General features: G+C 36.5%; 1 protein-coding gene across 1 annotated transcript; it reads right to left on the bottom strand.

Annotated features, from left to right (window-relative positions):
• Nucleotides 1–1,419: 1,419 nt before the first annotated feature.
• Nucleotides 1,420–15,070, bottom strand: LOC139730558 (centrin-3). Its single transcript, XM_071641410.1, has 5 exons — nucleotides 15,054–15,070; nucleotides 9,508–9,643; nucleotides 4,471–4,585; nucleotides 2,357–2,548; nucleotides 1,420–1,501 (listed from the first exon to the last, which is right to left on the bottom strand). The coding sequence occupies exons 1-5, from the start codon at nucleotides 15,068–15,070 to the stop codon at nucleotides 1,458–1,460; spliced, it is 504 nt and encodes a 167-aa protein (XP_071497511.1). The 3' UTR covers nucleotides 1,420–1,457.
• Between the last annotated feature and the right edge of the window lie 3,236 nt (nucleotides 15,071–18,306).

Here is an 18,306-nt window from a genome sequence, read left to right as displayed (position 1 = left end):
GGAATGGTTGTGGAATTCGTCGAGGGCCCCCCCCCCCCTCCCAGGTAAGTTAGGGTTAAGCCTTGCGCTTGTCGTTTGTCAAAACAAAAAAGAAAGAAAGAAGAATTTCAGAAGCAGAATGCCAAATAACCAAGAGTGGAGCTGGAATTTTTGTACATGTCGGGGACGACATCTTTTTTGGTGGGGAAGGATGTGAGGCCCACAAGAGTACAGAAAACAGGCCCCCCTAAATTTTTTGGAAGTTTCTAAATATATGCATCGGTATAAATAGAGAAATTTACCCTCACAAGTTTATTTCACCCACCCCTGAAATCAGAGTGGAGTATACCCAGTCTCTTCAAATTCTGAGAAAAATGCCTTCATCACGATGGATGTGGTTTTGAGCTCCACACTTTCATCCCTGCATCCATCGTGACTAGATGTGTCATTTTTCCCTTCCTTCAGTGCTGTACAAGTGTGATCACAACCACCCCTCGATCCCCCCTGGGGTGGGGCTTTAACAACATCTTTCAGCCCTTCAAAATTTCTACTTAATTTCAGTATCAGTTCCAGCTGTATTAGACATAGCAACTGTGTGAAATTTGAGCCATCTAATGATACGGCAATCATAGAGGAAGTAAGTATTTCTGAGTTTCCTCTGGCGTCGGCAAAAGCAGTAATCAAGAGTTTGTTAAAACAATATACATGTACGTTTGACTATGATGTGAGTGTGAATGAACATTAACCCTGAAAAGCTGTCATTTAGGCACACAGAAATCACATCTTCCAACCGAATCATTCACATAGGGCCCGAAAAAAAAGTTGAAGATTTGGTTAAGGCTGACTTGAGTGACAGTTATAACCTAGCTTAGGGGCAAGTTGGGACTCGGACACTAACTTGAGTAAACACTCAATATGTGTGGATGACCGTCTCTCCACAGGTCACCCATGCTATATTGCTTACACAGTCTGCATTGTATTGGCTACTGTATATCACATTAATTAGCCCTAACTTTCATGTTAGATGACATCTCGTAAGGGAAATATTTAGACTAATGGGTGCTTGACCGAGTTAATAAAAAACCAAAAACATTATATCTGCCTTTCTGTCAAACAGTGAAAGACTATGCAACCAAACTGGTCAAGAAACAATTTCCCTCACCAACCTACACGTAAGTGGGATAGTAAACATCAAAGAGTAATTGGTATCTTGGATACTCATCTCACTCAAAGGAGAATACATTTTTTTCTAGCTTATGCTCGAAGATTCACAGTTGTGTACACGGCATAAAAAAAGATGCACAAAAATAGCCAAAACATCACAACACACTTGAACAAGTGGAAAGAGAAGCAGATCCACCCCACTTGCAATCACACGACATTGGTCCCTCCTTTAAGCAGCAATGGTCACAAAATATTGTTCATATAATCCTGGGATAGTCCAAGAGTCACAGTTCTCTCTGCTGGAACAATTCCCGTCACGTGTCGCCGGTCATGATGGCAAGAAACTCCTCTTGGTTTACTAAAAATAAAAGAAGAAAAACACAAAAAAGTGGTACTTTTACCAATTATTGAATCATGGTGCTCATGCAATAAATCAGCAAACTGAACAAATACAGAGATTCAGTTTGATGGCAGTATTTTCCATCAACACATAATACTACATTTGTGATGGTTTTCTCTGACTCTCATCATTGCATGTAAAATTATCAAATGCTGTAGCAAGAAGGCACCATTCTACGGGGGAATATTGAGGTTTAATGCGGCAAGAATCTCCTTACCACTATAATGCGGAAAGTCGTTGGGAGCAAAGTTCTTATATGCTAACCTTTGGCAATGTGTGTTTCTCCAACTACAACGTAATTCTTGGGACTAAGAATAAAGAAAAACATTAATGTAATTTGGTGCAGATGTAGTGCAGTACAATTGGCCACCCAGATGAAACTAATGGCACTGCAGATCATGAGGTTTCTGAATTCAAAATAAATTTGCTTTACAAAGTAAGGTGTGACCTTGCACTCGACTATCAAAGTGCATACTTCTGTTGATGATATGTACTTATCCATTCATGTCTAATCATGTCTCTGTGTTGTGAGCTTGAGATACAGTGAACTCCCATTCATAACGAAGTCCTCGAGACAGGTAGTTTTCTTTCGTTATACATGTATCAAAATTTCATTATAACCGAACAATTAAACAATTAAAAGCATAGGGCAGATAAACTTGTAGCGTGAATTTTTACTTCATTGCAACCGGAATATTGTTATAACGGTGTTCGTTATAACTGGAGAAAACTGTATTCAATGCGCATTATATCTAATTCTAAACCTTGCAAATAAAGTATTCTTTGCCCACAAATCTCCCGATATAAACTCACTCTCTCCGTCACCATCCTGGTCAAACTCGTCAATCATGGCCCTCAGCTCTTCGTCCGTCATGTTTTCCCCCAGTTCCCTGGCAACACGCCTTAGGTTCCTCAAGCTGATCTTGCCAGATTCATCATCGTCGAAGAGCTTGAAGGCTTTGACAATCTCCTCTTGGGGGTCACGATCCAGCATCCAGTCTGTGACTGTCATAAATGGTAGAGGGTGAGGGGGATTCCCCAACATTTATCAGTGGATTAGAAATATTAATAAATTACCAGGTGTATTACACCATGTGGAATAAAAGAAGAACATGGTAACCTGTACCTGTTAAAGTGCACCTAAACAAAACTTCTGAATCAACTAATAAAGGAAACCACAACCCAAAGAGAAATGTGGATTGAGTGAAAGTAGCAACATTAGCAGAACACATCAGTGGAAGTTTGAGGAAAATCGGACAATCAGTACAAAAGTTAACAAGGAAAAGTAGAAATTACGCGGTGCGTAACATATGTCCCCGCCGGAAGTAGCATTTTGTAACAAAATGTGCAATATAGGTAAAAAATCAAGGTCAAAGGTCAAAGAAGTCAAAGGTCAAAATTCTGTGTAGAAGTTTTGAAGCCCTCACCTAGTGCCATCACATAAAGCAAATGGAATCGAAATTGGGTTAGAAATGGCGAAGGAGTAGCATTTTGTAGCCAATGTACAATATAGGTCAAAAATCAAGGTCAAAGGTCAAAGAAGACAAAGGTCAAAATTCTGTGTAGAAGTTTTGAAGCCCTCACCTAGTGCTATCACATAAAGCAAACGGAATCGAAATCGGGTTAGAAATGGCGAAGGAGTAGCATTCTGTAGCAAAATGCACAATATAGGTCAAAAATCAAGGTCAAAGGTCAAAGAAGTCAAAGGTCAAAATTCTGTGTAGAAGTTTTGAAGCCCTCAACTAGTGCCATCATATAAAGCAAACGGAATCGAAATCGGGTTAAAAATGGCGAAGGAGTAGCATTTCGTAGCAAAATGTACAATATAGGTCAAAAATCAAGGTCAAAGGTCAAAGAAGTCAAAGGTCAAAATTCTGTGTAGAAGTTTTGAAGCCCTCACCTAGTGCCATCACATAAAGCAAACGGAATCGAAATCGGGTTAGAAATGGCGAAGGAGTAGCATTTTGTAGCAAAATGTACAATATAGGTCAAAAAATCAAGGTCAAAGGTCAAAGAAGTCAAAGGTCAAAATTCTGTGTAGAAGTTTTGAAGCCCTCACCTAGTGCCATCACATAAAGCAAACGGAATCGAAATCGGGTTAGAAATGGCGAAGGAGTAGCATTTTGTAGCAAAATGTACAATATAGGTCAAAGGTCAAGGTCAAAGGTCACGACTGAAATTCTGTGTAGAAGTTTCAAAGCTCCCATGTAGTGCTATCATATAAAGCAAACAGAATCAAAATTGGCTCATAAATGACAGAGAAGTAGCAAATTGAAGATTTTGATCACACACGGACGCACACACGGACACACGGACACACGGACGGACGGACGGACAGACGGACGGACACACGGACACACACACGTACGGAGCCCGTTTCATAGTCCCCTGCTCGAACTCGTTCGGCGGGGACAAAAAGTTATGAATTTCTAAAGTTTTGGTGTTGGAACTGCTGGACGAGGAGATTACTAGAGGTTATGATGTCATGTGTGAACAACAATATAAAGAAAATATAAAGGGAATTCCACAAAAATTAACCTTTCTAGCATTATGAAAGAGCACTTGACTAACCGCTTTCAGAAAGCAGGGGGAATAATTGCTACTCTTAACATATGTCAGTATCAAGTTGATCAAGGTGAAAAATGAATGTTTGTGGAATTCCCCTTATAATTGTTATCTATAATTCATAACTTTTGCACTGATTGTCCGATTTTCCTCGAACTTTCACTGTTGTGTTCTACCAATGTTGCTGCTTTCAATCAATCCACATTTCTCAAGTTTTGGTTTCCCTTAAGCCATTCTGCCCAGGATAGCTAAAAAAAAATGTCAATCTCTCTCCCATCTCATTCTCTCTCTTATAAGCTGAACAGTGTTTTTCACAATAACTAGCTTAATTTGAACATTCAACATGTCCGTAATATACTTACTGACTTCATTAAAATCTTCAAATGTAATCTTCCCAGTCCCTTCCCTGTCATAATCTTTGAGAACCTTCAGGACATCTGCTTTCTTCACATCAAAGCCGAGAGCTTTCATGGCCACCTGAATCATATAAAGAACAAACAATAACTATTTGTGTAAATGGACTGTGTAAATGGAGGGAACTCTTACTGCAAGTCTCAACACAAATACTGTACATAGTAGATCTACCTTGCTAGTTAACATATTTCCTCATGAATTGTGTAACAATAAATTTGAGATATCAGATAGGATACATAACATGTAGTTTAAATTCATTTGGCAGCAATGTTTATTTTAGGAACACAAGCATTTACATGTGTATATACACCTAAGGCAATTAGCCTTTGTCACAGCTATCAATAATTCAATTAAATTGATTTGCCCTATGAATTTAGCAACAATGCAATATAAAGTGATAATTATATTTGAGTTTGAGTTTGAGTTTATTTAACAACAACATATGTACAGGAAAGTTTGAATACATGTTTGTACATCAATATTAATACATAGCACATGTAATTGTCTAAATGATCTAAACAAAACATATTGAATATAATCTATAATATATAATTGATAAATGATTATGTAATCTAAAACTATTAATCTAAAAAAGAGCTACAATATGGCAATGTTGTACACAATGAGGTTGCTAAAAGAACCAAGAGGTAGCACAGGTGCTAGTAGGTGTTGGTCCTTTTAAACACGTATTACATAATGAACTATTGAGATACATTTAAAACTACTGTTATAACATTATTGGTTTGTAGTACCATTGTCTATACAGATTTAATGTGTTTTGCTAAATTACTTCGGAAATTTTTCCTGGTATTAATACTCCTTAACTTTTTTGGCAAAGCATTCCACAGTTTCACTCCTATATAAGAAAGTGAGAGTTGGCCATACATAGTTTTACTTTTTGGTAGATAAAGCAAGCCTTCTTTTTTACCCCTTGTTGAATAAGAATGTTGGATGTTTTGACAATATTCTACTACATCATGTGGCATATTTCCCTTTGATAAATCAAATATAAATGTACAGATGTAAAGTTTATGCAGTTCAAATACATCCATTACTCCCAGTTTTTGAAATAGGGGATCAGAAGGTGTTCTGAGTGGACTGAAAGTGATAGCTCGCATGGCCATTTTCTGACTAAGACGAAGGCAGTTTAGATAAGATTTGCATGTACTCCCCCACACTTCAATTCCATATGTTATGTTGGACTGGATAAAGGATTTGTAAAGTAGAATAAGTGTATGTTGGGGGACACAGTGTCGTAATTTAAGGGCAAGTCCAAGATATCGCGCACCTTACGTATGGGACATTCAGAGATTTCAAACCTCTGAAAAGTAATGAAGGAGCACTTGGATTTTATTGTTTATCATCAGGAGGACTGGTATCCCTGAGAAGAATATTGTGTTTAAGTTTGACGTCATTTGACCTTGGGTTAATGGTTTTATTAAGAAAAATATGCCAACTTACGTATGGGACCAGAGAAAAACTGGATTTTTCAAAATAAAGTTTGAACTGAAAATTCTCTGAAAGTACCTTACTGATCAAGTTCTGTTTGGAAGTGAAGAAAGGTACAATACTGAAGTATCTTTCAGCAAAGTTTCACTGCAAAAGAATAAAGCATATTTTCATGAAGTTGGTTTAATTAACGAAAGTACACCTTACGTATGGGACATGGCTCAACTTACGTATGGGACATTTGTCTTTAGTGCACAAATGCATTCATGGGAATGACTTTAAATTTCCCCATAGTGTCATATTCAGTTCCACAAATCATGCTACAACATGTAACAAATGAAATAGACTTCTAAGTGGGTACTTTCCCGGTTCATGTACCTAGCAAAAGCTAAAATAAAACAAATAAAAGTAATTACCAATTTACAATTAAATGTCTTAGTTTGGATTCCGTCATGCATTAACACTGTCCTCATGATGTCTACACATACAGTTATAGTATACTGACACTCTATTTCTAGCCCATTTGTAATTACTCTAGTCAATAATTTTTCATCAAATGAAAAAAAAAAAATGAGCGAATTCTAGCTTGTGACCTTGATATAGCATACATGTACATGTACAATAACTAATTTGTAGTCTTGATAATTTCAACTTTAGAATCAAATGTCATGTACAATGTAATTTGCAAATACAGTTTGAAGTGGGTACTTTCAGTAGCTCTAGGCTTACCTTGCAAGTTGTCTAAGTTTTTATAAAGCTTTATAATTGTTTGAAATGCAGCGCAAAACACAACAACAACAAGAGTACTTCATTTTGCTCTGTAATCATCATGTTTTGCCATGTGAATTTCAGCTGAACTGCAAAATCAATCAAATTTTAATGAAAGTTTTGGATTTTAAGGTGATAGAAGAATGTATGTACCAATGCTGTTTTTTTTTTTTCAAATTGCTTGGCTTCGTGTCTATGAAACCAAAGACGACAAAATTTGTGTTACTTTGTACAATACATACATGCTTGTGTAGTGATACAGGAAAGATTATCATTTGCACATTCAAATCTAGATTTGAAACACTTCAGTAACTCACTGATCTGCAAATTACAACTTTGAATAAATTCTAATAACCTCATTTGATCATACACTACCAGATTGCAATGTATGTTGATAATTGTGTAGATGTGGGGTACAAAGTAAGTATGAGTTGATGAAGGTGTCTCAGAGCACATCTGTCTCTTCAAAACACAAAATAGAAAAGAATATTGAATTCCCTATTTGTTTGTGTAATTTGTGTTTTTAGCACTCCAACCACAGAACCAGTATTGATATTGTGGTTTATAGCAAATGTAAACTATAGTCTTCATTTTACAGGATTTTCAGAAATCATGTTCATGACCTTGATAAGTCATGACATATTCTGAGGGTGAGCAGTTGAAATATTAACAATCATATCAAAATAAAAAGTATTCTCATAGGGTTTTCCTTTGCTATCAACTCTAGTAATGACAAAGTTACCTGCTCACACCTTAAGTGATTTTTCTTTTCAGTAAGACCTATAATGTTGTCATTGATAACCATAAGCACAATTGTTTTGATTTCGCTTTTGAGGCTGTACAACCTGTGGTACATGCTGAACAGTGTACTGCACCTAAAATGACACTCAGAGAATCCCATTCTTGGACAAAGTCATTTTGTAGAGAGGTAAAGTTGAAAATGATAACTGAATTAAGAAAATGTCCAATATCAAAATGTTAACGGGGAATGTTAATTTAAGACCAGCTGCACAGCCTGTAATGAAAATAAGAAAATACAAGTATAAATGAATATTCTTTATTTTCCTTTCTTAATCATAGAATGACTCAATAATGCTGTTCTTACACTCTCCCTAAGGTCAACTGAGTAGGAGAGGCAGATATATAGACATATCCTTCAGAGTAGGTGCAAAGATAACCATTAACCAAACAAATGTAAGGACATATAGCATCCATGTCAAAAGGCGGTTTTCCCATTCACTTTGCATGTAATGTCCCATACGTAAGGCATTTGTCCCATACGTAAGCAAACTTTAATTAGTTATAAGATGAAGGACTAATTAAATTTCCTCATTTAGTTTTGCTAATCTGGAGTTGAAATGAATAAATTAGAACTTCCTAAAGTATGATTGGTCAATGTTACAAATCTTCAGAAAAAACTTAAAAAAACATACTCAAATCCTTACGTATGGGACACTATGTTCTGGGAAAGTGCATAATTTGCATAATTAATGTGCTGACCTTGTCTTACCAATTGCAGATTATACTAACTCATACAGGGGTCATGTCCATAAAGGAACTAGGTCAAGGACAAATTTAACTGATTTTAGATGAATATTTATAATTTGTCCCATACGTAAGGTTTGTTTTTGATTTATGCAAATCAAGGCCATATTTCTTGCATAAATTTGCATAATTCAATATTTTCTTTGCTGGAAATATATGATTTAACTCTTTGGCTACAACATGATATCAATAACTTTTTGATAAAATCAAGATGAATTTTGAGCATCTGAGGGGACATCATCTTGGACTTGCCCTCAAACAAAATACCAACCTTCCGTCTTACACATTTATTTACAGCTTGTATGTGACTTTTCCAAGTCAAATGACTATCAATGCATATTCCAACAAAAGATGCCTCATTCACTCTACTAATGACATTATCTGATAGTTTCATTGTTCCTTTTACAGTAACTTCCCATTTACTACTTTTTATAATCATATAATTTGTCTTTTTCAAATTAATTGTTACTTTATTAGAAATATTAGTAATGAATGTATATTGATTGTGGACATCACCAGCAAGACAAAAATACACCCCAATTATGACAATTCAAACAAAAATATGGTGAAACATGATATGAATGTCACTGGAACTTCACGATTTTGCTGAAATCAACATACAGTTGAACCTCTCTTATCCGGCCTCCCTTTATCCGGATCTCTCTATTATACGGACGCAATGTCGCCGTGAATTTTTAATTTTTTTTTTTAAATAATTACGAGAGGAAAGGGGGATTCCCAACTCCTTGAGAACTCCTACACAAACACACATGAATTACATATACTTGATACATTTCTTAATTATCATTTAGGTAAATCATCCCAAGAATTTATAAAAGAAAATGATTTCATTCTTGCAAACACGAAGCTCTAATTTGGGGTCTGTTACTGAGTGTAACAATGAAAAGGTTGCAGTATACACATTACTACATGTGGTGCTACAATGGGCTACATCAGTACATGTGTATGTATGTACATGGCGTATTGTATAAAGCATTGAGTCTCCCGTATCCGGCCAAATCCCTTATCCGGATGAGCCCCGGTCCCGACTTGTCCGGATACGAGAGGTTCAACTGTACATTCATTCTAGACCTTTCTGATGCTAAGCACACAGGGTTATTACTTTTCAAGAAACATACAATGAGGTGCCACAATAAAAAAGCTGTTCTACATGACAAGAAAAACGCATACAACGTTAATTGTATACTTTGCATGCATCCTACCTTTAACTCATGATAGTCTATAGCTCTGTCTTTGTCTGTGTCGAAGAGGTCAAATGCTTCTTTGATTTCCTGCTTCTGCTCTTCTGTCAATTCTCTCCGCTTCTTCCTCTTGGGCCTCTCAACCGCAAAATCAGACCTGTGATAAGACCACATGGTTAATACATTCAAGGGACAATGTGAATGGCAAAATTGTGGAATCTGCCACTTCTTGATCCATGTGTGCATGTCTTAAAGGCATAATTTACCATTTGCAGATGAAACAAAAACCCAGCATTAGTGCTTTACAATAGTTCTAAAATGTGAATTAGGGATAAAAACAACCCCATGGCAATTCCACGGTATATAGGACACAGGTGCCAAAAATTCAAAATGATATTTGTTTCAAACACCATACATTTTCAGACAATACTTGAGTTGAAGTTTTAAGAATCATTATGTTTTTCAATAAAAGCGGCCATTTTGATTTTCAAAATGGCTGCCAAAATATACCTATAACCCAATGGTAAAAAGAGTGTATTGTCACATAACTTACTCTCTGTATATCCACTTTACTAGTACTCTAAACAACAATCTTTTATATGTATGCAGTTACCAGAGAAGTCTTTTACCACATGATAGAAAAAAAAAGCTGGTTGCTTTAAAGAATTTGATAAAAACTTTTAATTAGTTAGACAATGATGGATGTAACATCAGTTACCAAAAACAAGAAATTTTTAACTTTATTCATCAAAGAAAGTGAGCTGTATGATGTAACTTGGAATTTCTAATGTATGCCCATATGCCTTCCTTTTAATACCAGAAATAAGGATACTTGGCATACTGGAGAGTCAAAATGAACACTTCAAAATGTGTAACGTCAGTTACCGAAACGTCATACACGAGTTTGTAACGTCAGTTACCATGACAGTAATTATAACTGAGACAAATTTTTTGACTTTAAGCCATTTCAATACATCTGGGAAGTCAAAAGTTATCAACAAAGAGCAGCAATCCCTTTGATAGGGAATGATGTCATCATCATGGTATGTCCATGGATACATTTTTTTTTTCATTTTATTTTATTTTTTTTATTATTTATTTATTTATTTATCATTATTATTATTTTTTTTTTTTTTTTTTTGGAGGGGGGGGGCTTGAGCTTTTGATTTTTGATTCAGCACAAGTTTAAGGTTAAATCATCTGGAAGTTTAGGTTTACCACATGCAATATATGCACTCAAATTACTATACAGTACATTCCCAGTCCTACGGGATGATAAAGCAACCAAAGTTTGTAGGCCTAATCAATGACGTGGTTGCACGGTAACCACCTTTTCTATACAAAAGCTTGTGTACAGCTGCATACCAACAGTTTTATAATCTTTACTAATGATTGCTTTTGCTAGCATTTTTCTTTTTTTTCTGGAAGCTTAGTGAAGTTTCTACCTCAAGGCAAATGCACAAACAGATACATTTCTTCGCTTGCACTTAAATGTGTGGTTTAGTTAATGTGGCACATCTTGCATTATGGTACATAAAAGGCATGTACTCGTTACTGTTTGAAACTTAACACTGATGTTGCCAAACATTTAACATTGAAGTTGCTCAAAGTGAGAGGTGATTCTAGGGTTAAAAAAAATTGTTCATATTTGTTGATTAATTTATTTCATTCATGCAGGGACATTTTGTAATACATGATAATTATAAACAGGTACATTTGTTTATATTGATCTTAGAATTCTTTCGTTGCAAAGTTCTATTTCTTGGTATCTGGGATGTATTTGCAAGCCTTGATATATCATTGAAAAGGAAAAGAAAAACAGTTATATTACTTCAAGCAAGGAATAAACCAATAATGCTCTTTTGACCAAAAAAGCATAATGTTTCTTCTTCACAGAGAAATATTAAAAGTGCAACACTTTTCATTTTTAATAAATCAATTGATGATGGAGATCATTTTTTTTTTATTTATGGCCCTAACAATGCCTTGAAGGAGGAATAGAATACAGAAAAGAAGAAGAAATATATCACAGTAGATTTCATACATATTTATGCATATTTATGAGTTGATATGTGTTTTTCCCCGATTACCTTAAAGATATCCTTTTTTTCACACACAAAAATATCGGTGTTTTGTGTAGTACTGCAGGGTATTATGGGTGGGGCACTCTAGATAGAAACTTTCCTGTTCATTTAAAAAGAAAACCCTTAGTTATGTCAATATATCTATACTTGGAACTGCTGAATCTAAATGGCTCTGTGTAATCATAACTGTTGAATAAGCATTCAATCTTGAGACAAATGTCAAGAAATATCCTCTGGTGCATTTACATTATTTTTGCCCAACTGTGCTATGGCATGGGGGGGGGGGGGGGTTGCCCCCTAAGGGCCCCACCCCATTTGTGTCTTTAGATTTTGTTTTAATTTGTTGCTAAGTAATTGCCTGGGATTGTTACTGGTATACTGCAGCAGTATAATAACCTGTTAAATAAATTAGTTCTCTGTAAACCCCATAGCAAAAGTATGTGTAACGTCAGTTACGTAATGTCAGTTACTGACATGTTTACCTTTAAGTTTTCATAGAACACAAAGAAAATGGACTAATGTTTCATTTCATTTGTGTATTTATAATTGATGAACCAAGGTATGATTCCATATCAAACAAATCATTCTGAAAGGTCAGAATTATGAAATATCACAACTATTCCCAATCATGATTTTGCATGTGTAAACCCTATGGCAAATGTAAGCGTAACGTCAGTTACAGTCATGCCTTCACTGAAATTGGCATGGTGCTAAAAGGAAGTATCTAGGGTGCACATTATTTTGCACACCTGTTCCTAAGAACCTAAGTGTATTGCCATATTAAACACATAAAGGCTAGAAGTCAGGGACATGAGATATTTTCATTTAAATCTACACCATAATTTTCCATGTCCTTTTTCCGTAACGTCAGTTACCGACACATTTTCACTTGCTATCTGATAAGAAATGCAGTTTGAGAGAAAAACTTTCCACCTATTTCTTCATTCTCATGAACTCATTCATCAATGCTAATTGCAAGCCCCAGGTGCTTTCATTCACAAAACTACAACGTAAACAATTTCATGAAAATCCTTACGCATAACGTCAGTTACCGTGGAATTGCCCCCCTGTAAAAATTTGAATCGGTAAAACTGATGTTAAGTATTGTTAAATATAAAAAATGTGAACAATAGTTACAAATAAAAATGTTTCCAGACTAAACCGTCCACAGTTACATTATGAGAAAAATACAGGTATCTCCTTATATTCTAGACTTTTCGTGAAAATGTTATATCATGATGGGATGTTTTGTGGTACAACAGACCTACACATTTGCATTTATGTCATATCTTGAAATTTTTTTTTAAATCACTGTTCCCAGAGGTAAATAGGACCTTTAACAGCACTTGTTCAAAAGTTATGGAGGCGGATCGGAGGGGGAGGGGGATGTCGTCCTTCTACACAACGGAGCTGTTACATATTTGGAATTGAAATTCAACGATCTGGTGCACACTTTTGATGGAATAATGGGGAGATGTTCAATTAAAAAAATATTTATAAATATATGATTGCCAACATCATGGTGCTGGTATCTGTCACCTCTTGTTCCATGTCTGGGTGTATCATTTTACTACGTACTGACTTTATCCAGATGGACCAAGCTGACGAAAGGAATGTGTGGGATGCATTGTCCCTCCCACACGAGGGAGCTCTGCATTTTTAGGATTGAAATTCAATGAACTGGTGAACCCCTTATCAGTGGACTCCTCTACACTTTTTTTTTTTAAGGTGGAATATCTGGAGAATATTCAGTCAAAAAATGTTTACCTCACTACTAGTCTTTGATTTAACTAATGCTGATTGTTACACATTGTGAGATAGAAATCTAGTACGATTTAAAGGGCTAGTGGAAGAATTACCATAGGCTAAATTGTGGTTTAAGTCACCACTCACATCTGCACATGTCTTCATCGGCAGTGACGAAATGAACGGCGAAGAATTAAGTATGAAATTGGTGGTAAAAGAAACCATGTTAATGCCAAGAATAATCAGTATTGGACATTGGCTGCTGAACATGATAGGATTTGCACTTGGCTGGGGATTTAGTTGTGTAACCTGTGCTATATGGGGGAGTTAACTAGCAACCTGAAACACAGGTAAAAATGAAAGAAAAGGAATGTGCATCTATCTACATCACCCACAAAGCTCTGACTCTCTCTAGAATCTATAAGAAAAAGAGATTGAGGAGAAGATGTTTAAAATCCAACAGTGTTCGGGATCATGCTACCTATGCTCCGCCTCGGGGCTCGTGTATGTATGCAACTCCTTGTGGGACATGACCTGGGAGTGTGATCTGTACACAGTGTACAGTGATTTTGAATTGCAGCTAGCATCACATGTAAAGTTGAATCCCAAATCATTCTGGAGATTATGTGAATAGTATCAGTAAATGAAGTGAAGAGAGGAAACAAAATAGGCAAAGAACTAGGAACTGTAAACCTAAACAACTGGTGATTCCACGATCGAACTCTCAACCCCATCTATTCTCATATTTCCCCCAAATGGCAAGAGAGTGGAACAAATTGCCTGAAAAACTTACATCAATAACAAGCACAAATGCTTTCAAAACAGCTTTATAAAAGCATTTGCATTTGGACTAAACGACACTCCAGTCACAGCCACGTTCTGAGTGATGCTCAACCTGAGCTTTTCAGAGTAACAGATCCAGATCCAGATCCAAAATTGATGGAATATTAAACAGCCACTGTTAGTGTTAGTCAAGAAAAAGCTTAGGTTTAGAATGCATATTAAATTCAGGAGTGTCTTCACCACATGTTCACCACTGAGGATCTTTCCAGTATCCCAGAACTTCTAATGCCGAATGAGAATGGATATTCCAATGATTAATATATCTCATTTGATCACGTTGATGCATTGATGGATTCTTGCTTTCACATAGTCTACATGACATCCGTCATAGCAATGATTAGCATGAAGTTTGGGTTTGATAGACCTAACACTGTTAGGTCTATCAAACCCAAACTTCATGCTAATCATTGCTATGACGGATGTCATGTAGACTATGTGAAAGCAAGAATCCATCAATGCATCAACGTGATCAAATGAGATATATTAATCATTGGAATATAGTAACAGCTAGATAGACACTCCACTCAAACATCAAAGATGCCGTTAAAAATAAGAAACTGCCTTTATTGAAGAATGGTCAATCTGCTGGGCCAGACAACTTGCATCCACATGTTCTAAAGGAACAAGCTGATCTAGTCAGTGAACCTCTACTAGCCGTTAATGATGATGACATCGACATTGCTAGCATTGTAATCGGTAAGTTTAACATGTACGTTTTACAAATTATGAAAATTAACACCAAAAACTATGAATGGGACTGCACAGAGTGCTTCTGCTGTGCACTTGATTGCTCGTGCGTGCAGCAGCGCAGCAGTTTCCATCATCTTCCATTTCAGTTACTTCAATTTCAGTATCAGCCTAAGATACGAATGCACACTAAGTCGGCACACCTACCTCAATGATAAACTCATCTTGTGAACCTAGTACCTTGGATCACACGCTACAGGAATGTTGCTGTTCGAAGAAGGTGTTCACTTGTTCGAACTGGAAATGGCGCTTGTCATTCGTATTATTTTTATTTCGTACTAACATTTACATGTAAGCAAACAAGGCAGTAGAGGGCGGCAGGACCAACTTACTGATTTGAAGTCCCGATTTGAAGTACAATGTTGTTGTTTTTGTATGTTTGTTGTTCTCGTTTTTGTTTGTTTTGTTTATGGGGATGTACTTGATTTTGTTTGTTTTTGCCCTTAGGGTAGTCATTACGCAGTTTTCTTTTCTTTTCTTTTTGTTATCCTAATTCAAACAAAGGATTTTTATAAAGTGAAATACATAGTTTTCTTTGTGGTAGGCCTATCATCCACTTGCTTACGTTTCCAATAGACCATTTCTGTTAAAAATGTAGGTAACCCAAGTAACCTATTATTATTATTTTTTAAGAGTATGGATACTTTGTTGTTGCTTCTGCTACAGTCAAGAAACCTGCTCCCTCCCTTCGAGCTCTTTGCGAAGGAATTCACGTAGTTGTACAGTTGCTATAAGCATTGCAACTTATCGTTAAAGTGGAAATCCATACCAAAAACAAATAATCTTTAAAAGAAAGAAAAACATTCCCTACAGAACGTTGCAAAAATGAAAAAAAAAAATCAGAAAAGAAATAAGGAAGATATGACTATTTCAAATTTCGCATATTTTGTTTGTTTGGGGTTTTTTTTTTCGGAAAACATTTCTTGACCAGTCCTTATGGATATTCAAATGAGCGAGTTGATAATGTCATGCATTCACAATTTTTCATGTGTGTTTTATAGGAAATTCGGAAAATTTGTTATTTTTTAGATAACACAGACAAATGCATAATCCCATGATACCAAAGTATTTTATTGTTTGCATTGGTTCTTATTCATTAAAGTGCCTTCAAGGCAAGTTCTATATTTATACAGTTGAATTATGAGATGTTTGTTATTTCTGTTTAAATTTTCTTTACCAAGATTGTGATGGCATGACATCATCAACATGTGTAGTTGTATGTTCATAATGACTGGTCAAGAAGTATTTTCCGAAAAATGTCACAATGTCATAATTTCCATATGTCTCATCTAATTTTATTCATTTTTTGCACTGTTGTGTGGGTAATTCTTTCATCTTTCTTATGAAATTTACAAAATTCTATACATACAACTTGTATGAACAAAGAATAAAATTCAGTGCATTGAACTGTTTGTTAAAATATGACACACATGAAGTAGGCCCAACCAACGGCGTAGCGAGGATTTCATCTTAGGGGGGGCGGTTAGTCTGCGAGGGAGCGAAGCGACCGAGCCCGAGCGAGCGGAGCGAGCGAGGGGGGGAGGGTGTGGGAGGGGGGTGTCCCCCCTCCCACGGTAAGAACTTTTTGCATTTTGATGTTGTAAATGGTGCAATTTGATGCATGTTTCTGCGCGTTATATAGACGTGAAACAGTCCCACTTGTTTAAGGCAGCAGTTTATTTTGATGTAGATTATTATTGAACAATTTGCCTATAAAATGCTATAAGTTAAATACACTTCTTGTATTAACTCTTTTCACTGAATATCATGAACGCGACTGAACCCGAGAGAGCGGAGCGAGTGAAGGGGGAGGGGAGGGTGTGGGAGGGGGGTGTCCCCCTCCCATGGTGAGAACTTTTTGTATTTTGATGTTGAAATGGTGCAATTTGATGCATGTTTTTGCGTGTTTTAACGAGTTGAAACAGTCCCACTTGTTTAAGGTTGCAGTATATTTTGATGTAGATTATCATTGAATAATTTGCCTATAATATGGTATAATTTAAATACACTTCTTGTATTACTTCTTTTCACTGAATATCATGAACGCGACTGAACCCGAGCGAGCGGAGCGAGCGAGGGGGGAGGGGAGGGTGTGGGAGGGGGTGTCCCCCTCCCACGGTAAGAACTTTTTGCATTTTGATATTGCAAATGGTGCAATTAGATGCATGTTTTTGCGCGTTTTATCGACGTGAAACAGTCCCACTTGTTTAGGGTTGCAGTATATTTTAGTGTAGATTATTATTGAACAATTTGCCTATAAAATGGTATACGTTAAATACACTTCTTGTATTAATTCTTTTCACTGAATATCATGAACGCGACTGAACCCGAGCGAGTGGAGCGAGTGAAGGGGGAGGGGAGAGTGTGGGAGGGGGTGTCCCCCCTCCCACGGCGAGAACTTTTTTTTTTCCTCTTTTTCCGTCTTCATTTTGCTTCTTCACAGATTAACAGATACAGAATTTTGACATTGCTGCATATAAGTACAGTATAATGTTTTCTTTTTTGCAATGGTAAAAAAAACAAATTGTAATACAATGCAAGGGGGAGGCTAAAAACTCCCTCATTTATACCAAAAACAAAGAACCGAGTCCACTCAGCTTGTTGGGCTCAGCCACAACCCCAACATATTCTCAGTCATGTTTCAGGGATGATTTAATCATCCCTGCAAAACTTTCCATCCCCACTTGTCTACAGGCCGAACAAGCCAGTCCAAACAGAGTCTATAATCATGTTGATCATGACAAGTGCAGAGGTTTGAAAATCTGAATTAAAAGTGTAATTGACTGTAATTAGAATTTAGGAATGTAACGGCGAGAACTTTTTGCATTTTGATGTTGCAAATGGTGCAATTTGATGCATGTTTTTGCGTGTTTTAACGAGTTGAAACAGTCCCACTTGTTTAAGGTTGCAGTATATTTTGATGTAGATTATCATTGAACAATTTGCCTATATAATGGTTTAATTTAGATACACTTTTTGTATCAATTCTTTTCACTGAATATCATGAACGCGGCTGAACCCGAGCGAGCAGAGCCAGGGAGGGGGGAGGGGAGGGGGTGTCCCCCCTCCCACGGTGAGAACTTTTTGCATTTCGATGTTGCAAATGGTGCAATTTGATGCATGTTTTTGCGCGTTTTTTCGACGTGAAACAGTCCCACTTGTTTAAGGTAGCAGTACATTTTGATGTAGATTATATTGAACAACTTGCCTATGAAATGGTATACGTTAAATACACTTCTTGTATTAATTCTTTTCACTGAATATCATGAACGCGACTGAACCCGAGCGAGTGGAGCGAGTGAAGGGGGAGGGGAGGGTGTGGGAGGGGGGTGTCCCCCCTCCCACGGTGAGAACTTTTTGCATTTTGATGTTGCAAATGGTGCAATTTGATGCATGTTTT

This window comes from Diadema antillarum, unplaced genomic scaffold, assembly GCF_040938485.1.
Source record: "Diadema antillarum isolate AM-2024a unplaced genomic scaffold, OU_Dant_1.0 seq00000321_RagTag, whole genome shotgun sequence".
Lineage (NCBI taxonomy): Eukaryota > Metazoa > Echinodermata > Echinoidea > Diadematoida > Diadematidae > Diadema > Diadema antillarum.
Note: the sequence above shows the minus strand (reverse complement) of the source record. Positions and strands in the feature narration are given on the sequence as shown.

What these genes read in the sequence shown, in the direction of transcription:
- LOC139730558 (XM_071641410.1), bottom strand. An exon ending in TAGACTATCATGAGTTAAAG is followed by an intron (nt 4,586 to 9,507) that starts GTAGGATGCATG and finishes TATATGATTCAG; the next exon opens with GTGGCCATGAAAGCTCTCGG. An exon ending in CCAGGATGGTGACGGAGAGA is followed by an intron (nt 1,502 to 2,356) that starts GTGAGTTTATAT and finishes TTTTATTTTTAG; the next exon opens with TAAACCAAGAGGAGTTTCTT.